General features: G+C 41.2%; 1 protein-coding gene across 1 annotated transcript; it reads right to left on the bottom strand.

The window, feature by feature from the left end:
• Positions 1-17,066: 17,066 nt before the first annotated feature.
• On the bottom strand, positions 17,067-27,044 carry LOC135257116 (protein phosphatase 1 regulatory subunit 14B-like). The gene is made up of 4 exons (XM_064339555.1): positions 26,342-27,044; positions 18,972-19,052; positions 18,242-18,274; positions 17,067-17,574 (listed from the first exon to the last, which is right to left on the bottom strand). Exons 1-4 carry the CDS (start codon positions 26,525-26,527, stop codon positions 17,506-17,508), a joined length of 369 nt encoding a protein of 122 aa, XP_064195625.1. The 5' UTR covers positions 26,528-27,044; the 3' UTR covers positions 17,067-17,505.
• Positions 27,045-27,297: the final 253 nt, after the last annotated feature.

The raw sequence follows: 27,297 nt of genomic DNA, 5'->3' as shown, positions 1-27,297 counted from the left end.
CGAGCCTTGGGTTTGAGGTGTCCTTTTGTTTCTGTTTTGACAAGATCCTGTTGAGATATTTTTGCGCAGTTTTCAACCTGCCTCATAAGGTGGGTCATTTAGCAAGGAGGAGCCCTGTATTGATGACCCTGGTCTGCAGTTGTACTCTGAGGGAGTGGAGGGTCTCTTCCATAACTATCAGGTCCGTACAGAGTAAGGAGATTCACATCCATGTAGTTTAATGGCAACAGAAACAAAGAAGGATGAGTGTATCTTGCATGGTTCCATGTAAACAGCCTTTAAAGGGATTGTGAAATCATTTTTACGGTGTTTTCCGAATTGGCTCGATTGGGCCTTTCTTTTGCATTTTGGATTACCTCTGGAAAATGTCTATTGCGAAGTATTGTATGACATCCAATTTGCAAATCTCCTTCTAGAAAAATAAAGCTGATTTATTTATTGATTGATTGATTGATTGAAATTGATTGACAACATCGAGTTATCTCTTATTGTCGTCAACCTCTTCTCTATTATCTGTGATACAAAACCACCACGTACAGAGATAGAGAACTTCCTCTATTATGGTTATACTACAGCCCCCTCCCCCACCACCAAAAAGTCCAACTAAGCTTGTTTTTATGCTGCAGGCAGTAAAGAAAACATCCTCACTCTGTATAATTAAAGATACCCCTGCCTTCCACTGGCCCTTAAACAGTCTCCCTCAGGGTAGATAAAGACGCATCACCGGGCCGCATTCGTAAGACAGAATGAATGGACTTCTGAAAGCTTTATCGATTAACAAAGTGGGCCGGGCCTTGCCTTCGGCCCAGGGCAGCATCCGCTGCAAATGCAGTATATCAAATCTCTGCCCTTTCGTCGCTCTTGCCTCGTGCGAGAAAATTGGCAGGATTTTCATAATTTTGAAAGCAATTCTGTTATTCGACTGTGCGTATCGCTTTGCATCAGCTCACCCAATATGCCCTTCGCCTCCCTCAAACAAGAAAAACATCTCCGCTTTCACATAAATGAAGGTCACAAATCTTTGAAATGCTCAGTAAAAGGCTTGCGGGTATCTGGCTCAACCTTGACCTATTTAACCACTATAAAATATCGACACTAGCCATTGTTTGAGAGACTTCATTTTGTTGACAGAATTGCGCTGTGTTATTCTTGTCTGGGTATTGATGTGGCTCTTCTCTCTCTTTCTCTCTCTGTCTATTTATTCTCCTATTCAGGCTGTGACTAAGCCTCACCAGTCCTAAGAGCTATGCTCATTCAAACTTGTTGGTGAGGCTTTCAGTTTAGAAAAGGCTGTCCCAAAACTGGAATGAGGATTTTGAAGTCAGACATACTTTTATGTTTTATTCCATTTCGGGACTGGAGAAACTCACATTGGTCACCACACTGTAAACAATTACAAATGGGCTTCTCTTGCGGGTGAAATACACAAAAAAATGTTTTCAAGTTTTGAGATTAAAAAATATGTAATTCTGCAAATTTGTGTTTGGACACCAGGGGTGCCTACTGCTTCATGTTTCAGAGTAATAGGGTATTTGGAACAGACGATTGAGATGTCACTGGCTGCTCCCAGATGGCACACATTCGCTTGGACTTTCACCCCAGCACTTCTCCCAGTGGGAAGCAAGCGCTCTACAGTCCCACATTTCCACAAGCATGCTGAAAAGCTGGGAATAATCATCAACAGAAGCAGTATCCAAAAACATTTGGCACAACAGTCAGAACTTCCTACGATTTCAGATGTGGAAACAGCTCGTTCATTATCATCAACTAATCTACATAATCTACAAAAAAGAAAGAAGAGATTAAGCAAAGCACGGAATGGGGCAGCCGTTACTTTCTCACCTGGCTACAGGTATTGTGTCATCCAGGACTGGCAGTCAGAGAGGACGGGGGGAGGGTGAAGCAGGGAAGGCCGGTCCTTTTGGTGCATGCTGCCCCAGTTACATTTCAAAACTTCCCTTGCCTGCCCCGCCGGTGGTCTTTCGCGTCTGCGTCACACAGGCTAACCTCTCCTCTGCTGCTTCACTGCTCCGTGTCCTTAGCCAGTGCAATCTGGCTTCTTTCCCCCAATTCTCCGCCCTCCTCCCCGACCGCTGGAGCAAAAGAAGAGGGAGTCCGACTGTTGCGAACAAATTAGAAACGCAGACCGTCTCCCTGTACTGAGCCACGGAGCATGCAAGCGAGGGCTGAGCCTACAGACACACTCGCAGTCACACGCAGGTGCTCGGAACACCTACGGTACATACCCACACCCGCTCACACAGTGTGCTCTCGCACTGCAGGCTGCTGCTTGCCTGAAAGAGGAGTTAACTCCTCCCTCGGTGCCGAGAGACAGGACGGCAGCTGAAAAACTCCCCGCCGGAGGTTATTCATCCTAGCGGCGCGGCTAATTACACGTCCCGCGCCGACCTACCCGGGATGGGCCGAATCAACTGCAGGGCCCGACCATCCGGGGGAGGGTCAGAGCCGATCCTAAAAACCAAACAGAACGGCTGTCTCGCCTTTCTTCTCTCTTTCAATATTATTGCATAACTCTTTGTCTCCATCCCCTTTTTTTATCTATTTGCGCTCCCTTCCTCTTTCACCCCCATTGATAACCATGTTTTTTTTCCTTCCTTGTTCTCTCATTTAGTTCTTCACCCGCCCTTGCTCTCTCTCTCTCCACCACAGTTGTAATGTCTCTCTTCCTTCCACTGTCTGTTTTTTTCTCTCCCTCCCTCCTCTCCCTCAGGATGTCCTTGCAGAGTGATAGAGTGTGGCAATACCTGGCTCTGCCAAGTCTGACCTCTGAAGATAAAAATAAAGAAAGAACACAGGACACAATTAGCCCCTCCTCCTCCTCCTCCTTTCCCCCTCCCCAACTCATGATGTCACCTGTGATTGGTTGACTCAAGGTAAACCATCAGTCCTACCTAGTAACATTTGAAGCAACTGAAAGCAAAGTGGTAGAGCCATTTTCTCCTCCCGCTCTGAGTTCACTCAAGAGAAATTACAGTGTGGCACTTTGGAATAACTATTTCCTAATTCAGCTGATGTAAATTACCCAAGGGTCAAATACACTCTCACTGCACAACACTGCTGCCATTTTTAGCATGCTCAGGTGTATCTCTAAGTTTGTTGTAAATAACATTGTGGAACATTAGAACAAATAGCATTTAATTTTATTAAAATAAAGTAAAATGGGCTCGGCCAAAAGGGTTGGGCATACCGAACACACACCGAGCCTATGGCCCTTATTAGACTGATTTATAAACACTATGTATGTCCAACCAAAGCATTCCCTCACGTTTTTGCATATAGGTTTGGGAGCCTAACGAAGTTTAAACTGGGATCAAACTGACAGGAGCAGAACGTGTGCGCTAATGTGCACCCGCACACTCCACACGCTGGGGAAGGTGTTAAAATCCATTAGTCTTGATAATGACTGGGAGAGCAATTATGAGGCCGGCCTGGAGCGATTTATGTCTTCATCATGATGTTCCCTGCTGAAATGGCAGATGACGGTTTTACCCCCTCACCCCCTTTTCCTCGGTTGTTAGCGGAAGCAAATGTGAGAGGGGCACTCCAACACCTCCTCCCCCTCTCACACCGCAAGATGGCTGTCACCATGTTCTGTCTCACATCTTCAGTAATGTTGACTTTTGGCCTTTTTTTGCAGGTGGGGGGGGGGGGGGGGGTAGGAGGGAATTACTCACCACATTCTCAAAGTTAATTATGCTCTACTTTAACTGCAAACCCATGCAAAAAGAGGCATATCACAAAATGTTGTAACAATAGTTAAAATATCATGTATATTTCATGCAACTAATATCATACTCAAATATTTCTGTTTTTACTGTATTGTATATTTATTACAAGTGTTTATATTATCTGCATTAAAAATCATATGTGCATGTGACAGTAAGTGACAATAAATAATAGCACATTAAATATGCAGTAAATTCTTGGCATTGCCAAATATGAACGCAGCTGAATTCCAAATATTAGTAAGGCATTGTGGTACACCTGCCAGTTAATAGCAGTGTGGAGTTGTGTTTGAGGATGCCTCCAGATTAAGAGAGGGTTGTTGGTTTCAGTGAGGAAGGGATGCTGGCAGTGCATCCATGAGGAAGACATCTGAATGACTAAGTAAATTCCCCCACTGGATAAAGGGAAGCCAAGTGTCACCCTGGATTAGAGCTTGTCGAGAGTAAAAAGGCTAATGTTGCCTTATTAGGAAATCGCCTGCACATAGAAGAGAAGAAATAAGTCCTTACAAGTTTTTTGCCTGCTGACTGATAGGGCTAAAAGACCCAGTAACATAATGATGGCAGGATTTAAAATATGAGTATTTGCACCCCACGGCTGAGTGGGATCAGCTGCCTTAAAGGGCCAGACACACTACATGGCTATGTAAACCCTCATTGCAAATATCTTGTTTTTCATTCTCACAGCAGGAAAGGTTTTTTCAAAGCTTTTAGTTCAAAATAAGAAGCATTGAAGTTCATTTTTTATATGAAAGACTTAGTGGAATCGAAGTGTCCTTGAAAACTTTTAAATCTTTTTAAAAAATTTGACATTTAAGTTGATTTTTTTTACTTAATAAAAACTTGGAAACCAAGATATTTAATTTCAAGCATTTGTACATTATCTTCAAAAACAAATGTTTCTCTGTTATATTCACTCCATAGCGTGGATAAAGTCCATTCTAGCCAACTTTGTCATTCTACTGACATAGTGCTCCAACTCTGTAAACAACAGTCAAACCACCAAACAGCTGTGAATTAATTTCTGTCTGAGCCTTCCAAACATGCTCTGATAGAAAGCCTTTTTCTGCTCCCTGCACATGAATGCTTTTCGCTTACCAGAAACTGATCCAGATCTGTCTTTTTAATTGAGCAGGGCTGCCAGTGTTGCCCTGGGGGATTGGCTGTGGTCAGTCTTCAGCAACCACACCACCACGCTGACTTCACCTGGGCAACCGCCCCGGTCCCTCACACAGCTGTCAGGGGAGCCGCTTAGCCAGTTTGTCCCGCGCCTTCTGCCGAACAGTCCCGATTTGACTCTCAAATGTGTCGCCCTGCTTCCTTTTATGTTTCACGTACACTCGTACGCTTCTTGGCGCCTTGTGCTTCCTGTCCACGACAAAGCTACTTCGCAGTTAAGAGTTGCTTAAAAGTTTCTTCACGCCAAATTTTGCCCCGAACCAAGTCGGGGAGGAAAAAAACGACCGCTTCAGCTGAAAAATGACAGTACAGGGCCAAGCGAGCCCATGCTGTGCCTACACTTTTCTCCAAAACAATCGAAATCTAACATGAAGAAATATTTCTTGCAGCTGCATGGACATTGAGCATATTTGGTTTGCCTCCAAAAAACGTTCCAGTTCCCTCCCTATAAACAGCTTGACGCCCACCGTGAGGTCTGCTTACAGTCGCTGGGCGTGAACCCAGGGAAACTCACGAGATTGTCATCTGGAGTATGCTCAACTGGGGGAAGCTGCAGACAGCCAAGCAGAAAAACTGTTATCTTTTACGACATTGCCTGTCACTTACCCTGAGTACCCCGCGCTTCCTCTTATGCGCTGTTAATAGTACTGTTTTTCAGCCAAAACGTGATGCAAAATAACCAGCTTTATCTTTGCTATCCTTTTTAAAGCAAATTTATTTAAACTAACCAGCTCAACGTACAACGAACTTATTAAATACTAAACAAAATAAAAATGTAAATCTCCTGCAAACATCAATCTACAGCACTAAGCTTAAAACGTGCATTAAGGGAAATGCAGGATTTGCCTCCTGTCTGATGGCATTTATAGGTTGAACACAGACAATGCCTCTGGTCCTGCTGAAACATGTTGCCTGGGTTGCCTTGAGAACCTTCCGGAAGAACTCCCGCCAAGCTGTCACGTCTGTGTCTCTGCTAAGAGCAAGCCCGACACGTGGTGAGCCACGATGCTCTGATGCAGCCTCCAGCTGACCAGTGGGAATGGGTGTGGCCATGTTTCTGCTCTGAATCCTCCTCCACAAGCTGCATACTTCCTGACTTCAGCATTATGTGAACAGTCTCAGCAATCCAAAGGATTGTCCACCTGTCCATTTGAGATCACAGATGTCTTTAACATAGCATTAAATCGCAATGTACTTCATTGTGAAATTTGCTCTGCCTGCTCTGCTCATGTCAGCTCAGGGAGCTGAAGATTCCAGTTAATGCACGGGTCGTAAGCTCAGGCCCGGCTCCACAGCCGAAAAATCCAGGTTCGAGTCTGGGTTGTGCCATTAGCCCACTGTGACAGGAATACCTGGTAGGGTGTAGAGGCGGGTGATAGGACACCCTGTCTGAGGTAGCTCTGGGATGCAGGAAAGTAGCCCTGGCATGATGTCACCTCTGGCTGTAGCTCCAGGCCAAGGCAGTAGGAGAAATCCGGAAAATTCAGCACAACTGATTCCCCCTCACACTCATCTCTCTATGGAGGGAGAGCAACCACCACGTAAGATCAAATGCTTCTCTGTTTGCAGGGTCCTATTTTATTACTCAAAATTGTTTTCTTTTTACTAAATTGGAGTGTCAATTCTAAACTTTTAGCCTTGCACATAGACCTCCCCTGGGTATGTGAACTGTTCTACAGAAACAAAGAGCACAAAACTAACAGTTACACTGGAGAGGCCTTCTACCAACATTTGCCTGAAGACAATTCCAACTCAAAAAACATTAACAAAAAAAAACTAAAAGCAGGAGACAAGTCATTCTGAACGCACTTGAACAGAGAGCAGTTCTGGATTTGTGGTAGATATCTGTACATGGCATTGTGACCCTATTTCTTTGATGGCCTATCCCCAGTGCAGGGTCAGGTCAACTGTAATAAGAGACAGGAACCTAGGGGGCTGGAGGCACCCCTGGTGGGACAATCTACCAGTGTTTCAGGTCAAGTATGTCAGGGCGGAGGTTCCCGTGCACCAGGTGACACGCGTGCATCTGCTCCACCAGCTCCACCAGCTCCACCAGGTATATATAAAAAAATAAAAAATAAAAATAAAAAAAAAACCCTTTTTCCTGTCACTTGTTACATGTTGCCCCATCCCTGCACTTCTTGGTAAATTGTATTTGTCCTAATACTCTAGCTTAATCTTCTGCCTAGTTTGGCTTTGCAGATGTTAGACCAGGATAGTGTTCATTGTTCTCGGCTAGAAATAGCTGTACAAAATAAGTAATTGTATCTTACTGAACCCGTGTTCAGCAGTTGTCTACGATCATGAAAATGCACTTCTTGTACGTCGCTTTGGATAAAAGCGTCTGCCAAATGAATGTAATGTAAATGTAATGTCAATTGCCAGGAGAGTGGCGCCATCTCGTTGCAACCAAGACCTGGTCAGAAACTCCTAACCGTGAAACATTGGTCATTGGTAACCCAAACTACCTCTAAAACTTCCACTATGAGACTTCCACTAAGACTTTACTTGCATATTCTACAATCAACATTTTCCTTAACTATGACTAGTCTATAAATGCATTTATGAGCATTTCAGGAGTCTCCAGTTGAGGTGTCATCAAGCTGTACAGATGAAACAAATATAATTCTGTATTCTTCAAGTATTTTAAAAAATATATATAAGTTTAGGTACGGGAAACTAGTGTGAAATCTATTTTAACATTATCCATGGTCTTAAATGGTTTAGAAAGTTTTACTGGACACAACACAGCTGATTAGCAGTTAGCTTTACTATATCAAATAAAGCATAAAATAGAATTAATAATAGCGATAATGTAATAAAAAAAAGCATTGTCACTTCAATGATTAATCGATCAGAATTGGTCCCACAAACTGATAAGCGAGTCTGAGTAAAAGCAGGATTGGACAACACCAGTGAGCGAATAATAGCAGTCATGAGTGACACCATCAGTGGTGATTTATGACCCAATGGCCTCCCGTTAAGTTACCTGGAGACAGCATGTCATACTCATCGATAGTTGGCTGGGGGCCCAGTTTCCTGTAAATGCCAGGACAGGAAGTCAAATACACTTCATCCAGAAGCCGTCCCCTGACACTCAAACTGCTGGGGTCCACCATCTCCATCACCATCAGCAGGGAGACCCAATAAACCATTGTGATGATGCAATTTTTAAGGCCTTGTTGAAGAAAGGTTTATTTGATCAGCCAGGGTCCCTTGGGTTGCCCCTGCATTACTGTCCCCCAGTACCTCATCAGGATCCCACAGACTACTAACTGTCACCAGAGTGAGATCCTTCTGTCCACTGATCAGAGCAGATTGGTGGCCCCAGAGGAACACTATGAGCAAATAAAAAAGTGTACGACAGGGGGATAGCTGCATGCCGGGATACAGCAGAAAGCCATACCCGTGAGGGTGTCAGCTGTGGAAGTCATCTTGTCGGTGGAGTCTGTGTTGCGCTGGGCCGGCTCCAGCTTGCTGTGGGGGGTTCGAGGCGTTCAGGCAAGAAAGTCTCCCCGGGGAGAAGGTGGAGGAGGCAGAGTGGCAGACCAAAGGGAAGCTTGTTAAGACATGGGAGAAATGACAGGGATCTGGGGTGAGGGCTGGGTGATGTGCCTAAAGAAATCTAATCACAGTTCCTTCAGATATTTTGGGTGATACGCGATGCATATCATGACATTTCACCATGCCGGGACACGCCGAACACGCGACCACAGCCAAGCCAAAAATAAAAAACATGACAAGATAAAAAAAGTATTCACAGTTTTGCTGCAGTTCTACTTCAATTAGCGATGAAATCAGTTGGTTGAAATATCACTACAGCTAATCAAGGATTTTGAAAGCAGTAAACACTAGTTAGAATGCTAGCAGGTTAGCAATAAAACCTAAAATAGCTGTTCAGAAAAGTCTAAAGAATAGTCTCCACGATATAATGGCTGAAACTGTACTGGGACTGATATAAAATCATCGTATGGCCCACCCCTACCTGGGATGCAGCTGCCTCCGACCTGATCTCAGCTATGCGTCCCCAAGCTCAGTTCTTTCTGTTAATCAATCTGTTACGTTCTAGAATGTTGTTGTTGTTATTGTTGTTGTTGTTGACATTTCTTTGGTTGTTGGTTGCTAGTGTGTTCTCCTGCGCGTTCCTTGTGTCGCCTCTGCTTCTGTCTCACCTCCTTTAATTCCGTCAGGTGGATTCATCCTGATATTCCCCAAATGGGTGAGTCAGTTTGTTAGATCTTATCCAATAAACACCACATTTGCTAGAGTGAATCACGGGGAACAAAGTTAACTGAATATCATTGTCACTGATCAGTCTGTCCTGGAACAAAATATCCAATAATTTCTTTTCACATAATTTTCTGGAATGTGACTAAAATGACTGGTCAGTCATTCAGTTCCTTGCATATAGGAAGTTGTTATTTGAGTTGGAACAGCAGCCAATGCTAAAAGGGAGGCGGTAGGTGCTGCAGGCTGGGTTAGGGAAACCCTGAAAAGGATCAACAGGACAGAAACCGCACCTAACCTCCACCAGGGCAAAGTACCTGAGAGTCGGTGGTGAGGCCGCTTGTGAGCTTGAGTAAGGCCAGGTCGCTCCCAGCAATGGCGTGGGGGTCTGTAAGGGGTACAGGCTATCTGTGCCACCGGAGCACAATTGCTTGTGCCCTCCGGGCTCGAGAAAAGCATCTCGTTTTGGCTTCTGCTAGTGGTGGAGCGCTCTCACAGGGGTTCCGTTCTCTCCAGAGCATACTGGGGAGGGCGAAGGGGTGGCACCTATTAGCAGTCTAACTTTTTTTAAATAAATATGGTTGGTGCCCCATTTATATAATTTGGAAGTGACTGTACTAGAGATCAACCAATATTGTGTTTGTATGGGAAGATGCCAATGTTTAAGAGAGCAGAATGAAGTTCTCATAAGATGGTTATTTAAGGGATAGTTTCAACTTCAGTGTTTTTCTTAGGCAAGAGAAAATCTTAAGCGATGTACTGAAGCATTTCTCAAAGGCGTGAAAAGCATTGAAAAAAGGATAAATTAGTGCTATAGGAAAACTGTTCCTATCCCCATTTTCAAAGACCGAGCAGGCACAGGTGCCCTACCACAAATAAAAATGAAGAACTTAGAATTTATATTTTTTCATGTGGAATGTACATTTACATTCTTTATGAAATTCTTCAGTAACTTACATGGCCTGAAATGGCTCCCAGGTGAAACTCTCATCAAATATGATAAACTGCAGGAAGTTTCAGAATCAGATCTGCATCCTGGCATATCAGGGGTTAATTAATTTAATTGAGGCTGCTTGTCTGATTCCCATGTGAACCACTATAACCTTGATCAAAGTGCTAAAGTTTAATTACTTCAGTTAATATCTAACTGCATGAATTCACAGGGGCTAAAAACTAGGTTGTCCAAGTACATATGCATACCAAGCACATCATTTTCTGTAGCAAGACTGGTCAAACTCAGAACAGATCAGAACACAAGTAAAACATATGACTAGTCATTCGGGAAAACACTTCCTGATCACATCATCTGTCCCCACAGGGCTCACAAATACATCATATGAATAAACACACAATGCACTGAACGCACAATGCACTGAACAATGGACACCTGCTAAGGATGGGAAAAAATATTCAATTTCCAATATTGAACCATGAATTTTCTAATCTATTTCTAGTGTCAGTACAAAAAATGAACACATGACTATTGATGTAGGACAGCCAAAGTACGTTGTATTAATTTCTGACTGATTTTAAACCAGGAATCATTAACGGTCCAGGAAATTTAATTCAAATTGTGGTTACATTCTCCAAAAGTGACAACTGATTGTCTCCTTAATATTACTTTCAAGTTTTTAACCCGATTATAACCATGAAATTGTAGCAAACACAATAGATCATTGTTCAGCAGACAGGGTGGGCATGTACAGTCATAAATATTTAGATCCATGAGTCACCTCATTCCTCTTTGTTAGGTTAAAGCAGGTTGTCCAGAGCAGTAACTAACATTAGACTACATGAAATAAAGCAACATAAGCTAGGCTTTACTATCATATAGTAAACCTGCAGATAATGTTGTAACACTGTGCTACTGTGAACTAACGTCAGACTCGACAGCAGTCTCAAATTCTAGACATTACTCCCCAAAAAAGAATCCCTATCCCTGCATATCTAAGCTTGAAAGCTATTTAGTTACTGCTAGTTAATAGTAGGCCTACTTATCAATCTTTCACAAGTCTGTTCTGCGACAACAGGAAGTGTTGCAACAGGGAGGGGGATGAAGGGATAGAAGGCACCGCACCATGCCCGAGCAATAGCTTTTTAGCAAAGCCACATTGTTTTTGTAGATAGTTGGTGAAGTCTTCCTCACGTAAATGAACACTACAAATATTAACTGCTTGGGTTATTGCAATAATGCAGTGCTTGTGGGCCTCCAGAAAGCCATTTCTTGTGGGTCTCCTTTTTTTTTTTTTTTTTTGAAAAGAAAAGAGCTTATTATTTTTCTTACTCTAGAGAAAGTGGAATATTTAGGCATTTCCAATTTAGCCTCCCCACTCAAAAGTGGCAAGATCATCATTTACATCTTGCAAGTAGAAAGGATTTCACCAGTCGTAGCGTTTTTGTGATACACTAAATTGTACCCAATTAACCCCGCCCACTGAAAACCTGACATTTAACCAAGGGGGAAAGCAAGACAGTGTCACAGGCTTTTCCGTTTTTTTGCAAGAATCATTAAAAATTATCCCGGGGCCATTTGTGAATGCTGAGCAACTTGGTTAGAAGTTACTGGGAGGTCATTTTGGCATCAAATAATGAAGATCTTTGCTGAGATTCCACCTGGGATTTGAACATAAAAGCATGGTTTATGGTCTCTTTCATTAACCATGGTGCTACACTCCCAGATTTAAGACAGGAGAAAGAATCTATATTTTCACTACAACAGCTGCAAGCAGTATATCTTGTGGTGACATCAGCAAATACTGACACTTCTGATGGCCAATCTACAATGGGTTGGAAGTGTTTCTTTCTTGGGGCTGTGACCACAGCACTGTGATAAAACATGCAAAGTTGGGACCTCTGAAAGAATGTGGATAAAAATTAATCATTATACACATTAATTATATAAATTATTACAGAGGTATATTTGAGACATGCGCACTAATGTGAATAACAGACTTAATGGTCTGTACACTGTATTTATGGATCAAAGAGTGAGTTCATATCACACCATGACTTGGGTCCCTTGTTCAAGTATGAGGTCATTCTCCTTTGTGCAGAAACTGGGTGAAGCCACGCTTGGTATTGACTTGTGTTTGAAAGGCTCCGGGCATGAAGCTCCAGGCGGGTTCTCATTACACACTGCCATCGGATTGGTCTGACCATTGTGAGTGGCAGCAGGTTTCTGTACGTTCAGGGCTTGATTGTGACCTGTTGCGAGCAAGTACAACATAAAGCGATGAAGAAAGATGATGAATGAAAAGCACAGCACCTGGATTGTGATGACATGAATGCCCTCATGCAAAGTAAAAAAAAGTTAGAAAATGATCAGCCAAAGCTTACAGCTGACAGAGGCCAAAACCTGATTGAGCGGTTGGGGTTCAACCGCCCTTTTCTTCCCCCTAAGTTCCAGGTTCATCAGGGAGGTTCCCTGGGGCAGTACTGGCCTATTGCCTAGTTTTTGTATCCCTGTGTCCTCTGCAGCAGAATTTGTTTGAGGAGACACACATGCCTGAAAAATTCTTTGGGAACCAATCAGAATACAATCGCTTAGGTGTCCAAAAATGGGTAGCTCATAACCAGTATGGGGAAAAGTACCTACCTATGAGACTGTTGCAGTTTACCAAAGGGTTCTGCTCTGCACTTAATGCCATCCTGATATATAGCAGCTGCATTTTTGTAATTGCTGCGTTCCTCCAGTTCCTCTGACCAGACGACTGCAGAATGCAGCCTTCGTGACTCCGATCTGTTGAGCATTCATGTATCCGTACACATCCAGCGGCTTTGTGCAATTCTCTGCCTGTGAATGCATGTGAATAAAAGGAGGAATGCTTCATACGTCCCAAAAGGAACTGCATGCTTGACATAATACGATTTAAAAGATGTGACAAATACACATGATGTCCCTTTAGAGCCACTCGCTAATTTGATCCAGAAGCTGACGTAGCGGGCATCATTGCAGAATCCTTTCATCTACAAAGTGTGAAACAGCCCGCTACAAAACGGCAGAATAGTTACTTTCTTTCCCACCCTGAGGGAAACTCTGCAGTGTCCATCTTATATACCTGCACATGGGAAGCACACAGTACGTGCAGAGGTGCACCACCTGCTGGACATGACTGGGAAGGACTGGGAACCAGTGAAAGATATTCTCCACAGCACGACAAATTTATTTAAGTAAAAAGAAAGTTAATGACACAGTTCAGCATCTATTTTTAATTTTTAAGCTTCAATCACCTGTCCCAAATGTGTAGGGGTCATTTCCACAGTACTTTTGGAGCGGTTTTAATGGAAAGATATTATTATTTTCCTCTTAAAAAATAACTTAGAGGGTCATAAAATACAAATAGAGATAACACTTGTAATGCATAGCAGTCTGAACTAGCCAAGGCTTTTACTAGGACTAACTTAGCACACTTAGTGGAAGCTACCTGTTGGTCCAACCAGCACATATTAAAATCAGAACTGACCCAGATAGCAATTCTGTAGACCTATTGTTGCCATCTCTGATTTTTAAATGAATAAATTATTTTACAAAATTTAATGGTGGTTGCTCTTTGAGAACAGGTTCACAATGTCACAACTAAACAGCTTGATTGGGATGCGATGGCTGCATCATTATCCGTACGCTCGCTGTTCTTGAATTGTAGTGGTGCTGGATCCCTGGCGCTGCTCAAGGTCTGGATGAAACATTGAGGTCACCCATGCCTGTTTCATTGGCTGGATCGTTTCTGTACACTCCCAAGATGCTCCTCCCTCCTCAGCCATAGCAACACTGACAGTGTGAGACTAAGGTAAAAAAAGGCCCTTGATGTAGAAACAGACCAGGGCATATTGCATGTGTCCTACTGTAACAAACCAGATTTTCTGCCTTTTTGTCAAACCAGACTTCAAGGTATAAAGAAAGACAACAAACACATGAATAACACATGACACCATGCCTGTGCCAAATGATGGAGTATTGCAGTGATGGAGCTGTGAAGCTTCTCGAACATGATAATGGGTGTCGCTGCAGTACAATTATGGAGATGTATGAATCAATAAAAAAAAGTTTGTCTGCATCACCAATACGCTATGATCAGTTCAAGCTAATTAGTCACTCATGATAATGAATCAATAACAGCCCCACACATTCAAAGGTTCCTAAAGCCTTACTCTCACTGGACTCAGGATTCAATATAATTCGACAACAGGTTAATCAAAGGTCTGAGGGGTTTAAAATGCTTGACCAAGTAGAAATAAAATATAAAATCATCAAACAAGAGCAGTGAATGCCATTAATTTTATGAATGTATTCCATAAATAAAGTGTTTATGTGAAAACATAAACATGGCAAAATGCTTTATAATGTACATGGTTTAGGTCATAATGAAAAGCAAATCCAGCTGTCAGTGTAACGTCTTTCCTTAAAATTTCACAACATAGTAAGGTAGTTTGTCTCAAAAAAATTAAATAATAATACATTAAATTGGATAGCTAATGTGCTTAATTAGCTCTGGAAAAACGTTTCTACGAACACAAAGATGCAACAAATATTGTTTTGAACGCAGAAAAGTTCGAACTGCTCACCAAGGAAAGAAATGCGTTTGGAGTGCATATAAATATTCTGCTTTGATTTGAGAATTAAATTAACAATCGCTTTCAACGAATAATTATACGTTTTAATACACCCAATTTCATGGTGCCTAAAATTTCATGTGTTGACGTTGAAGATAGGTCAGTTTATTTAAAAGAAATGATTCGATTTGTGGGTAAGCATTTAGGGAAGTGTGGTCATACCTGTGTAAAATGTAATGCGCAAGTAACTTACGGTAGGGTGAAATTACTGCCCTACTTAACTTGACCATCACCTGACTAATAATAATAATAATAATAATAATAATAATAATAATAAATAATAATACGTTGTCTGACAGGCAGGGTCGGAGGCCACTTTTTCCCAGCCTCTCCAGATAATGACCACTAGAGGAAGCTATTTTACCATAAATCATGTTCTGCTTCATCTTCAGAGTCAAAAATGAAAATCAAGACAGAAACTTCGAAGAACATGTATAATGCATGACACATCCACATTCTTATCCACATGATGACACATCTTGACATCGCTACATATAATCACACACCCACACGTTACTGCATCTAAGCATACAGACTGAAAATCGCCCCACCAACACACCCAAACAACACCACATTCCCACAGGCAAATTTTCCCACACATCTAGACATCACCCTAGTTCACATACCCACAAATATTTTATAATCCACAAAAGGCTTTAAAGGATTCATTTGAAAACTCTATGAATAAAAAAGCCTTTTGTAGTTGATAGGTGAGAATTTGGAGTAGTGAACTCAGTTGTAGTTTGATTACAGGCATTTTCGAGGAGAGTTTTTTTTTTTTTGACAAGCACCTTCTTAAATAAAATTATTGTAGCAAACTACCAGCATATACACATTACTCAATAGTAAATGAAAATCCCCTGTTCCTGTTGGACCAGATATGTCTGTCAGTTTCAGCTAAGCCACCAAGAAAGTCTATTTCTAAAGAAAAAACTATTTTCTTTAATTATTTAATGAAAAGGCATTGTGTGTGATCATTGTATTTCAATTAATATTGTGAAATTAATTGATGTATAAATATTATGAAATATACACTCACCGGCCACTTCTTTAGGTACACCTGTTCAGCTGCAAACTGCACCCGTTAACGCAAATATCTAATCAGCCAATCATGTGGCAGCAACTCAATGCATTTAGGCATGTAGACATGGTCAAGACAATCTGCTGAAGTTCAAACCATGCATCAGAATGGGGAAGAAAGGTTATTTAAGTGACTTTGAACGTGGCATGGTTGTTGGTGCCAGGCGGGCTGGTTTGAGTATTTCAGAAACTGCTGATCTACTTGGATTTTCACGCGCAACCATCTCTAGGGTTTACAGAGAATGGTTCGAAAAAGAGAAAATATCCAGTGAGCGGCAGCTCTCTGGGTGAAAATGCCTTGTTGATGGCAGAGGTCAGAGGAGAATGGCCAGACTGGTTTGAGCTGATAGAAAGGCAACAGTAACTCAAATAACCACTCGTTACAACCGAGGTGTGCAGAAGAGCATCTCTGAACGCACACCACGTCGAACCTTGAAGCAGATGGGCTACAGCAGCAGAAGACCACACCGGTTGCCACTCCTGTCACCTAATGAAGTGGCCGGTGAGTGTATACTGAACACATATTTTCAGGGATAAACATTACTGGCTCACGGTGCCTCCCAGTGAGGGAATGTGTTCAGCAAGGTTCTCACTCGACTCCTTTGGTCCGGTCAGGTGCCTGTGATCTTTATGTGCCAGTCGTAGGGTCATCCATAGTTCACTGAAGTGATACTGTGGTCCTGGAGAGCCACAGGGTCTGCTGGCTTTTGTTTAAACCCTAAAATTAGCAACCAATTTAGACTAAAAAAAATAATGTGTGAAGATTTAACTATGTAAACCACAGATTTAAGTTAAACTGATCGATCAAGTGCTGGGGGGTATTTCACAAGCAGGATTACTGATTTAGCACAATTACTACACCGGGTAAAATCCGGAACAGCTTTTTTTACTTCAGTCCATGTTCCATATTTGAGAGGGTTCCGGGTTTTACTAGTGCAGTTATCCAGCTGGCTCAGTAATTCTGCTTTGTGAAACAAGGCCCCGACTAACAATTAAACCCAACCTTACCCTTCAGCCCTCCAGGACCAGGGTTGCAAACCCATGAACTAAATGCATTCAGAGTGAAAAGAAGAAGCAGCTGGCTACCTGGGTTCACATGTTGGTGATCACCCTCCTAAATGGCCAGAGATAGGACTTACAAGCACACATCTATGAAGCACATGCTGCCTGCCACGGGCTAACAAACAAGCGAACAGATTCAGCTTGCGGTGAAAGTGAGAGATGTACATGAAACAGTTTCTTTTATTAACACATTATACAATACTAATGAGGACAAAAATATATAAATAGAAAAACAATGATGTTGTACAATTCTTTGCTAGTTACAAACAGGCGTTCCATGCAGGTATTCTAATAGACAGTACAATCAATATTTTTACTTCCTTTTAGTGAGAAAAGACAACAAATATTGTAACCTGTATGTTGATCTTTCACAATTCTAAGACTGTCCATTAATCACAACTAAGAGGCAGTCCAAATGGACTGTCTTCACGGAGGCCTATAGTGGTCTTTATGGGTAAAGACATTCCCAACCATCTCCATCATCATCATCATCAGTTGGTTCTGCTATCGACTCTCATGCTGCTCTGCTCACGTGGGCATCTGCTTCTCCAGTTAACTCGTTGTCATGGCAATGGCTTGGTCCCAGCTCCACAGAACCCATTTATTTTCTGAGAGAGCTTGACATTTTCCGAAGACCCTTGATCCGGTACAGCAGCCCATTAATGAAGTCCTGACAGGTAGAAGAGATGACGGGTGACGGGATTATAAACATGTCCGACAGCTTCACAGACTGTACCAGAGTTGTTAAAATTGAGTGAAGGAGACGGACTGTGATATGTCTATGTACTGGTGCAGAGCAAAGATATTAAAACAGAATGACGACAGACTACAATGTAGCCATGTTGTAAATATCAAGCTACTTAGTGCCAGTTTTGCACCATTACACGTATAGGCTACAGTCGGTCTTAATCATCTTGTAATAACTCTGGTGCTAAATGATATTTCATTATAATTCCATCCAAGTGGATGGCTGCTTTGCTCTTTCTTTAGTAATCAGTGGAGGTAAATGCAATCCTGGAGGTAAATGCAATGGTAAGAGCCATGGTTATACATCAGAACCACTACAGAATTTGTGATTAACTATCATCACCACTAAAGAATATATGATTAAATGTCCATATGGAGAATGATCATGAAGATAAGGATTTGATGACATGAAATAATGTTGTTAATGCTAAAATTCTTAGTCACTGCAATGATCTCATACTGCCTATTGAAGAAGACTTCATTAACAAAGGTATCTGTGAACCCCATTGACTCTAGTTACAAGGAGTGGTGTTGTACAGTCACCAAGAATATAGCCCACATAACCATTTGCTTGCTCCATATTTACTTACATCTTTGGGTTTGCCACATTCCTGGAGTAGTTCCTACAAAGAGAGGTACACCACAAATTCAAATGAAATGACTGGTGTGAACATTCTAATCTCAACCCTAATCTCATTCAGTGTTACACAAGAGCTCAATAGAAAAAAGGGAAAAAAAACTGTCTGAGGTAATCAGCTGACTGCTATGTCATGTGTCTGGGCAGACATACAATAATCAGACACTCCTTCAAAGAGATATATGAATTCTGTGATATTGGTATGACCATTCTTGCAAGAAGAGGTATTTTGTTTTCTTTTTTGCTTTAAACTCCAACATGTATCACAACTCTAATTACAAATTGCTACAAATTAGGCCAATCAACACATTATATAGGTGCTTCTTTAGGTATGTGGTATTTATTTTGACTGTCATAGTTAAGCTAATTATAGCATTAGGATATTATGTTTCCATGTATGATTATCTTCTCATTATCCATGTATGATTATCACATATAAATGCAATTAATAAAGTCATACAACATTAGCACATTTTTAAAAACCAATCCATCATTTTGTTTTCCATTAATATGTCTCAATATTAGCATTTCAACATTAAGTGTTTTTTTTTTTAAAGAGCCACCTGGAGAGCCTTTTCAAGGCTCATACCAGTATATGAGGGGCAATTTGCGTGAAATCCAGCAGGATGATCCAGTGTTCACTGTGAAAATGCAAGGGTCATTCTCAGTCTGCATGAGCCCACCTGCAGCTTGGACCTTTGATCAGCATCTGGTAGCTCCAGGAGCTCATCAATATCTATTTCCAGCTCTGGGATGTCCTCTTCCTGCAGATGGTAAAGTGACACAGGCAGTGGAATGAATAAAAGCTGCTTGAGATGGGCCATATATTAAAGAAGTATGTATGCTTTATCTTTATTGCGCAATACAATAAAGCATAGAGCTAAACTTTCAGATGAAACGGTTCCATAAGGCTACTCTGTGTCTCTGAAGAGCAACCATATCTAGTTCAAGGATACATTGTCAGGGAAATTGGTTTAATCTTGGAGCTTTTTCACATTTCTCACCTGTTATAGAGGGTTTAATAAAGAACATAAAAGGTTCCCCTATGGAGACAAATAAGCTTCATTTCTGAAAGTACTTACATGTCTAAATGTACTTATAGTCTAAACAGACAATGTAAGTGTATCAGGGGATTTCAGTTTGGAAATCAAAATCAATTAAGGATACCTTGCAATTGAATCTCAATTTGTCCAAACAGAAACAGAGATTTAACCACAATATGTTGTGTATTGTAACTAAGTCCAGGCTAGCAGTATGTGACAAATTGGTTCTCCAAATTTTGGAAGAAACCCAACATATCAGCAACTCATCCAATATGCAATTGGATTTATTTGAATAGCACTTTTTACAGACACTGTCAAAAAGATTTTTTTGACAGAAAACAGAAAATGGGCAAATTTGGAAAGACTGAGACAGAACCCCCAAAAAACCAGGAAATTAAAGACTTCCCCACCCCAATAGAAATAAAAGTACTCAAACAGTGGTGAGAAGAAGAAAAAAACAACTCCTTGGTGGGAATATATCCTGGAAGGAACAAAGTTATAGAGGGAAACCCATGCTCTGCTGGCTGGCCCAGTATCATTACTTAAAATGCTAATAGGCAATGGGGAATATATCCAAGCAAATAACCATCATGGTTGGACCATCAGATTAGAGCCTGGGGTGTTAAACTAGCTGGTAAAATAGACAGTCACAACAAATACAAATGTGTATCAATATGCAGGTCAGAAGAGCAAGGCAATAGAGCTAGTCTTCCAGACTGCATCATTTTATAGCTTGATTCACAAGATTGTCAGGACCGGGGCAGCCTATGACACCTGAAGCACCACAGAAGCACTCAGTTTAAGGAAAGAGCACGATTTGGTTCCACATAATTAAAGCAGAGCTCCTGTCACAAAGTTAAATATTTGTGATATTCTGCATTTCTTTCCTGTTCCAGATAAAGATTTCCTTTCAGCAGTCAAAAAGTTACTGTCTGCTAACATTTTTATTAATATTAATAGTATAATTACTATAATGTTAATTTATTAATACATCACCCATTTCCTGTACATATTAATGGGATTGATTATGACAGCTTATGACATACTTATATGTTCTGTGGAACACATGTACAGTGAATTTAAATGGGGAGTGGCGTTAAAACAGGTTATCTTGCACGGCTGTGATGATGAAAGCAGGCTTGGTTTTGTTTAATTTATGCATAACCAAGTACCTCCACCTGCAACACAAATGCAGTTAGTCTTCTGGCTTAAATAAAGCAACTTTCAAAGGCATCTCTTGTCAGTGAAACTGTAGATCCTTCTTGAAAGACATAGCTCAAGACAAGTCTGGATGACTTCCTCCTGCCCCAGATCACGTAACCATGGTAACTGAGTACACAGCCACCCAAAGCCAAGAGCCATTCTGATTTAGCCCCTCTTGGCTCAGAGAACTATCTTTTTTATATAAGTGGAGCAATCATTATTATAGCTGTTCCCACAAATTACATGCCGTATATTCTCTCCATGCTGTGGAAGACATACAGTGCACAGGGATTAATACAATAATGTCCACAAATGAATTTGACAGTATGCCCTTTGCACCATTACCTCCAAAACTTACAGATGAGCAAACTTTATAACATAAACTTCAATCAAGACATACACTGCATGTACCATCCAGATGTTGTATTGTTTCTTCATGTAGTATGGTTTCCAGCACCAATTACATGCTTTCTATGTCGAAGGTGGTAAGCCAAATTTAATAATGTTTCCAAATTAAAATTGCAAATATGGTCTGAATTGATCACTTTTATTAAAAATAAGATACTCTTGCTTGCTAGACAATCTCTTTATGTTCAGGTGCACACAAACATGTACACCAGTTTATTTATAAAATGTTCAAAAGTATACCACAGTATAGCAATTAATTGTGTATGTGAATTTTGTTGTTTGGTTTCACTGAGGCAACACGAAAGGCTTTAACATCTGGTGTGATGATCAAGAGAAACTATTTTGGAAATGAATGGTATCATTCCAAAAGTCAAATGAATTCAGATTTCTACCCAAAAGAAGCTTTGGCTACAGAGCAGTTTAAAACCTGAATAACGTCTCTGAAATCAACATTCATGGTTGAAATCCATAGGTATTGTAATAAAATATATATTTATGTGTGCAGTGCTTTAATTCCAAAACTGGCTGCTGTACATCATCCAGATGGGTGCTACACATTGGTGGTGTTAAATTGAGGTCCTTCACTATGCTTTGAAATGGTAAAATCAGCTATATACTGTAGATGCAATCTATTCATTCACATTCACAGTCTATATACTACATGCTATACTACAAGGCATGTTGATGTTAAGGACATGCTGGGTAAAAACAGTTAGTGTTGTATGTTTATGCTTTAGACTTGTTTTTCAGCTTGGTACTGCTTTACTGTGTGGCGGGCTGTTCAGTAATGTAGTGAGCATATGCACTTGTTGTTCCTGTGATATGCTTCTAACACATCTTTCTACAACTGCATTCTGGGTAACTCCAGATCTAATGACTGCCACAAAAGCTGCTAATGAGTAATAAGCAAAGGCACTCATAATGTATGATGGTGATTATTGTGTCCCTGTTCTAAGAAATAGGTACTGCCTTCTTGAAGGACACAGAAAGCCCTGACCTTTACAAATGCAAATGAGAAACATCCTTTAATAATTTAGTACAGCGACGCAGGGGGCCGACCCTCCTCTTGCACTAGGAAGTCGGCAACAGAACACCCTCAGTGTGACCTTTACTCTTAGCCGACATGAAAATAATCACCTTTTGCCAACGTCACTACATAATTTATTGGCTTTGGCAGATACCTGTTTTCTTAGGCTGATTTGCCTAGCTCTCATGTCACTCATTATCCGATCACAAACTTTGGTTATTTTACCGAAGCCATTCAGCTAAAGTGCCAGGATGATTGAGGATTCCGTGCCTGAGACTTAAACCTGTGACCTTTTGGTCATGTGCTCTGGTCACTCCGTCACTCCCTACCTCATCACCACACCTCTGGCTTTTCCCCTGCATTTTCATCTTAGCCAGGAATCTAGAATCAACCGCGGTGTAAGATCTACAGTAACTGCAACGACCAGAACATTATAACGGCTGTAAAAGCTGTGAGAAGCGAAGAAGCCATAAAAATTTTAACAGCTGCCGGTATAACAACATTTTTCTACCTCAGCACATTAGATCTCGAAACTGCTTTGCAAATGAAGCATTAGGAATGAAGTAAGACTCGTGTTCTCATCCACCACTGCGGCAATAACAGAAGCTACGATCACAATTCCACTTTTCGATGGATTCATTGCTGAGATTGGATGGTCTTCACTACTAGAAACAGAAATGTTACGCCTTATTTGGAATAAGCCATTAAGCTCCAGTCAAAATGTTCCAGGGTTGGACATACTTTTTCATGCCTTTATTAATCATTTTTAATAGCCACTGGCTGAGCATGAACACAGTATACAAAGTAAAACTCATCATTTTTCCCTCTGGTTTTGATTCTGGGAAATGGGAAATTTTTAATTCATTTTAAAATTCAATAGAAGGTGTGTGTTAGATTTACATTGCAAATATCAGATTTTCCCACAGAACAGGGAGGGGTGACCTTTATGAAATCAAGTGAGGTTGAAGAGTTGCAGCGTGTGGTGGGCGTAGAGTCGAACAAAGATGAATAACCAACTGTTTCCAAAAACAATGAGAGCCTGTGTTAATTTCTCCTGTGTCTTTCTTTTGATTCTTATGAGTAACTACAACATGCACAAACTACAGGAAATATATTCTCAAAGCGCTGTGTCATATTACTTCAGGGTGTCAGGGAAATTACCGTTTTCCATCCCCACATACCCAGAGGTGAGATTCTTCCCCAATAACACAGAGTCACAGCGCCTTCAAAGATCAATAAGACTTTTATTCAACTTGCAAGGAGAAGAAAGATGAGAGAGCGCTCACAAAACTCTCTGAAGTTTCAGATGCATAGGCCGTTCCTTATATCCACAAGATCTCACCTAAACAGCTGCCCCCTGCCCTAATTAATCCTTACCCTCCTTAGCAGTGGACACCCGCTCTGACAACCTTGGTCTTCCCAGCTTTATTTTGTCTCCCGATAAGATTGACCGTACAATAAAATACTCCAGGTTGCGGTGTCATCCACCAGGCCTCCCAATATGTGGAGAATGGGACAATCTGTTTTTCACACTTACGCCTTGATCATTTATCTTTTTGTTTACTGACCAATTCTCAGACAGGGTGTTCTCTCACTTTCCAGAACTCAGAACAGACTAGGGTCTGAACACTTGATTTGAAAATATTTGCTATAAAGAGTATATTTCGAATCACTTACATTGGGATATATGGCATAACAATAATCAAGAGAATAATAAAGGATATATTTAATCACGTGATTGTCTCTATGTTAACACACATATACTGTCAATCAGAAAATTACTCTTACAAGGGTTTGATTGTGACCTCATCTGCTGAAACTCCCCTTCTGAGAAGTTTTTTACTGCACTACCACTTTTATGATATCTATAAAGCCAGCTTTGTTGTGTCATCAAAGAAGTTGTATAAAAACACATTTCTTTGTTTAAATTTAATGTATCAATAGGCGGATTCCATTCAGAAGAGATCAATGAAACTGCTAGAATTTATTTAATTGAACTGCATGAATCAATCTGTATCCCATTCCCTCTGCATACCCTGACGTTTGAGCACTTTTCAGAGTCCAAGTCATCGCTCTTATACGCAGAGGCAAAGATAGCACTGTTCCCATCACTGAATGCATGAAGGTATCTTTTATCCATGGGAACAACTCAAGTTCGCACACAGTTACACACACACAATCTCACATTATGCACTTTTTAGTTCAGCTAAGTTGACCTCAGCAGTGCTACCTAATTAAAGAAAAACTACAGTATGGTAATTTTAGCATGTGAGCACTAATTTACCAACACATTATCATATAATTCATATCTGTGCAATAAGGGCAACAAAGAAATGTATCTGACCTTTCATGGAAAAAAATACACATAAACTTTCAATTGAAAATGAAAGTCAGTATAAGGATTTATGATGCAGTATCAGTATATATAGCAGTTATACTAATTAATCTTTATGGGGGGGGGTTAAAATGACCAGAGCACATGGCTGGGATTAATTTTCTCCCAGAACAGTTCCTGTTGGCCTGCAAAGACCTGGCTGGGCCGCACTGAAGAAGGAGGCTGAGCTCCGAACACCACACTGTCTCCATTGTCACCCTTTTTGCTGTTTGTGAAATGGGGCCCAGTTTAACTCTGACGATGGCCTTTTCTCCCAGAACACTGACTGCTGAATGTGCACTCCCTTCCTCCACAGAAAAGGTCACATTTTCGCCTGAGCCTGGTGGAGAAACTACTTTATTCAACAAATTCCTTTTTTTTTATGTTTGATGTTTCCCATGAAAAATACTTGTTATTCCATAATAAACTGTTGTAACTTTTATATTTTATACATTTTAAATGGCCTTAGTGCTCTTTAAAAGCATATCTACCATTTGGTTGCCAAAAGTATTCCCATCATAAAAAGTCATTGAGTACAACAACAAAAAACTTCCAGCATATTAATAATATATTCTCCTTCAATTGTTATTGTAATCCATAGCAACTGCTGTCACTGTCACTGCATTGTATAATTTCATAAGTTAAAAAATATCAGCAATAATCGTATGAAATTTCATGCACTAAATTAATAGTGTTAAAAATTAATTAAAATAATTAATATTGAACTATTCTCTATGAAATTCATCCTGGTGTATTTTATTTTGCAATTGTAATGTTTTTTATGCATTCACACACACACACACACACGCGTACACACACTCACACACATACGTACTGCTTTATCATTGAGTTGAGTTTGGGGCTGTATTTCCGTGTTTGCATGGGCAGTAATCCCAGCTTCCAGCCAATGATAAATGTTGCCTCCCAGGAATACTTTGCCAAATTGCTCTGGTTTCTAGGAGATGTATGAATTCTATTGCCATGGTGTTGCCCTGGAACTCCTTACCAATCTTAATGCAGCATGCAGTGTCACTGGCACGAGAACCTTCACTGTTATATGGAGGGGACCCAGAATGGGTTAAGCAAACATTAGCCTTTATTCTTCTGAGATGTGGTGCATGATGGGCAGTTTGCCTATGTCTGAATCCCAGTGGGATTCCAACCTTTGAAGTCATTCATTAAAAGTGGATTTGATATTACTTAATTGATTTTACTTCAAAACTAAAATGCGTGGACTGAAAGGGATTTATCCACTCACAGTATTCATTATAGCAGCAGTGAAGGACATTGTGAAATATTTCTCAGACGCTTTATATTAGCGTCATAAATTATGTTGCATTACATTCCTTTAGCAGTTATATATGTTTGTGGCTTAATAGCTATTCTGGGCTATTAGTCAGGGGCAAATATCTTTTAATGAGTTAGTGTAATGATACACCGATCAGGTTTGTGATAAGCAAGCCCCAATACAAAGTCCAACAGATATTAATGAGCTTATTAGTTCAATTCAGATTTACTAAATAACTCTTTCACAGACCAAATTATACAGCATGTGATGAATGTTTCTCTGCCATTTCCCTCTGAATAAAGCAGGATGACAGATCTCTAGGCACTTACATTCATCTTTTGAAGACACACTGATCATTCAGCTCCTCTGGTTTAGGTGTTGCTGATTGCATTGCATACAATCGCTTCAAATTGTCATATAAAACCATGATGGAGATAAGGTTTCTCTTTATATAAATCAAGAGCGTACAGTATTGCATGGAATAATATTCAAGGATAATCAGTCATGGCATGACTACCCCAGGAGTGCTGGCAAGATAAGCCACAGGAGCATAGTGAAGGACTCACAGCAGAGATGAAAGTACTCGCCATGGCAACACATTGGGGAGATACCTCTTGGGCAGCCCAAAAGCTGCTCACATAACCAAGACTTGACCTGTGAGTGACCCCCCTGACTGACACTGCACACCCCCCTCCACAACAGTACCTCACCTCACAGTCATACAGCAGGTGCAGCTGACCGTCGATCCACTCTTCGATGTCCAGCCTCCGCTGCAGGTCTTTGCGGTTGTACTTGACGGTTAGCTTGCCCAGGCGACGGTACGGCGGCTCCTCCTCTTCCTCCTTGCCGGGTGTCTGGAACATCACCCTGGGCTGGGCGCCGGCCTCCTCCACCATGCCTGCTTCCTGCCTCCTGGAATGGGGCTGGGGAGAGTCGGGCGAGCGCGGTGTGCTGTCTCCGTGTCTCTCTCTTCTCCTCTCGGTCTTGCTCCCTCTCCTCTGTGCGCTTTTCCTCTCTCGCTCTCTCTATCTCTCTCTCGTTCTGTCCCTCTGCCTCTCGTTCATTCCTCGTTCTCTGGCGGTAATGAAAGATGTTTGTGCGGGTGTGCACGCCTGCCTGCTGTCACTGCGTGTGTGTGTGTGTGTGTGTGTGTGTGTAGAGAAAGGAAGGGAGAGAGAGAAAGAGAGAGAGGGAAAGAGAGAGAGAAAGAGAGAGAGGAGAGTAGATAGGCAGAGAGGCAGAGAAAGGGAGGTAGAATTAGGACAAACAATTATATTATATATAATGATATGCCTCATATATGTCAGTCGACCTTGGTCCTGTATGGCGAGGCCATTGTTGCTAACGTCTGTTACAAATGCTGAATTATTGAGCGCTCTTTGCAGCTCGCCTTTCCTGGCGAGTGGATTCACACTCTTTCCTGAACCTGTGCCCGCCCACATACGCTCTCTGCTTAAATATATCAATGGCCCAGAGGCACATTGACAGGGGTTCAGGTTTCGCCCCACCCTCACAAGGTGGACACGTTCTCAGGGTTGCCAAACTGGAGCAGTTTCCCTCTAATGCTGGGTTTGTAAAACAAAATCAGGGTCAGTAAGAGTGATCAATAGTCAATGAGGGATTGTAAAACAGTACACGAGGAAACTGTCTTGAATAGTTGCATGGG

This window comes from Anguilla rostrata, chromosome 6 (genome assembly GCF_018555375.3).
Source record: "Anguilla rostrata isolate EN2019 chromosome 6, ASM1855537v3, whole genome shotgun sequence".
Taxonomy (NCBI): Eukaryota; Metazoa; Chordata; class Actinopteri; order Anguilliformes; family Anguillidae; genus Anguilla; species Anguilla rostrata.
This window is presented reverse-complemented; position numbering and strand designations above follow the sequence as displayed.

Coding starts and splice junctions, on each gene's coding strand:
- LOC135257116 (XM_064339555.1), bottom strand. CDS start 26,527: ATGGTGGAGGAGGCCGGCGCCCAGCCCAGGGTGATGTTCCAGACACCC. Junction 19,053..26,341: donor ACCTGCTGTATGACTGTGAG/GTGAGGTACTGT, acceptor TACCATCTGCAG/GAAGAGGACATCCCAGAGCT. Junction 18,275..18,971: donor ATCAAAGGTCCAAGCTGCAG/GTGGGCTCATGC, acceptor CTCTCTTTGTAG/GAACTACTCCAGGAATGTGG.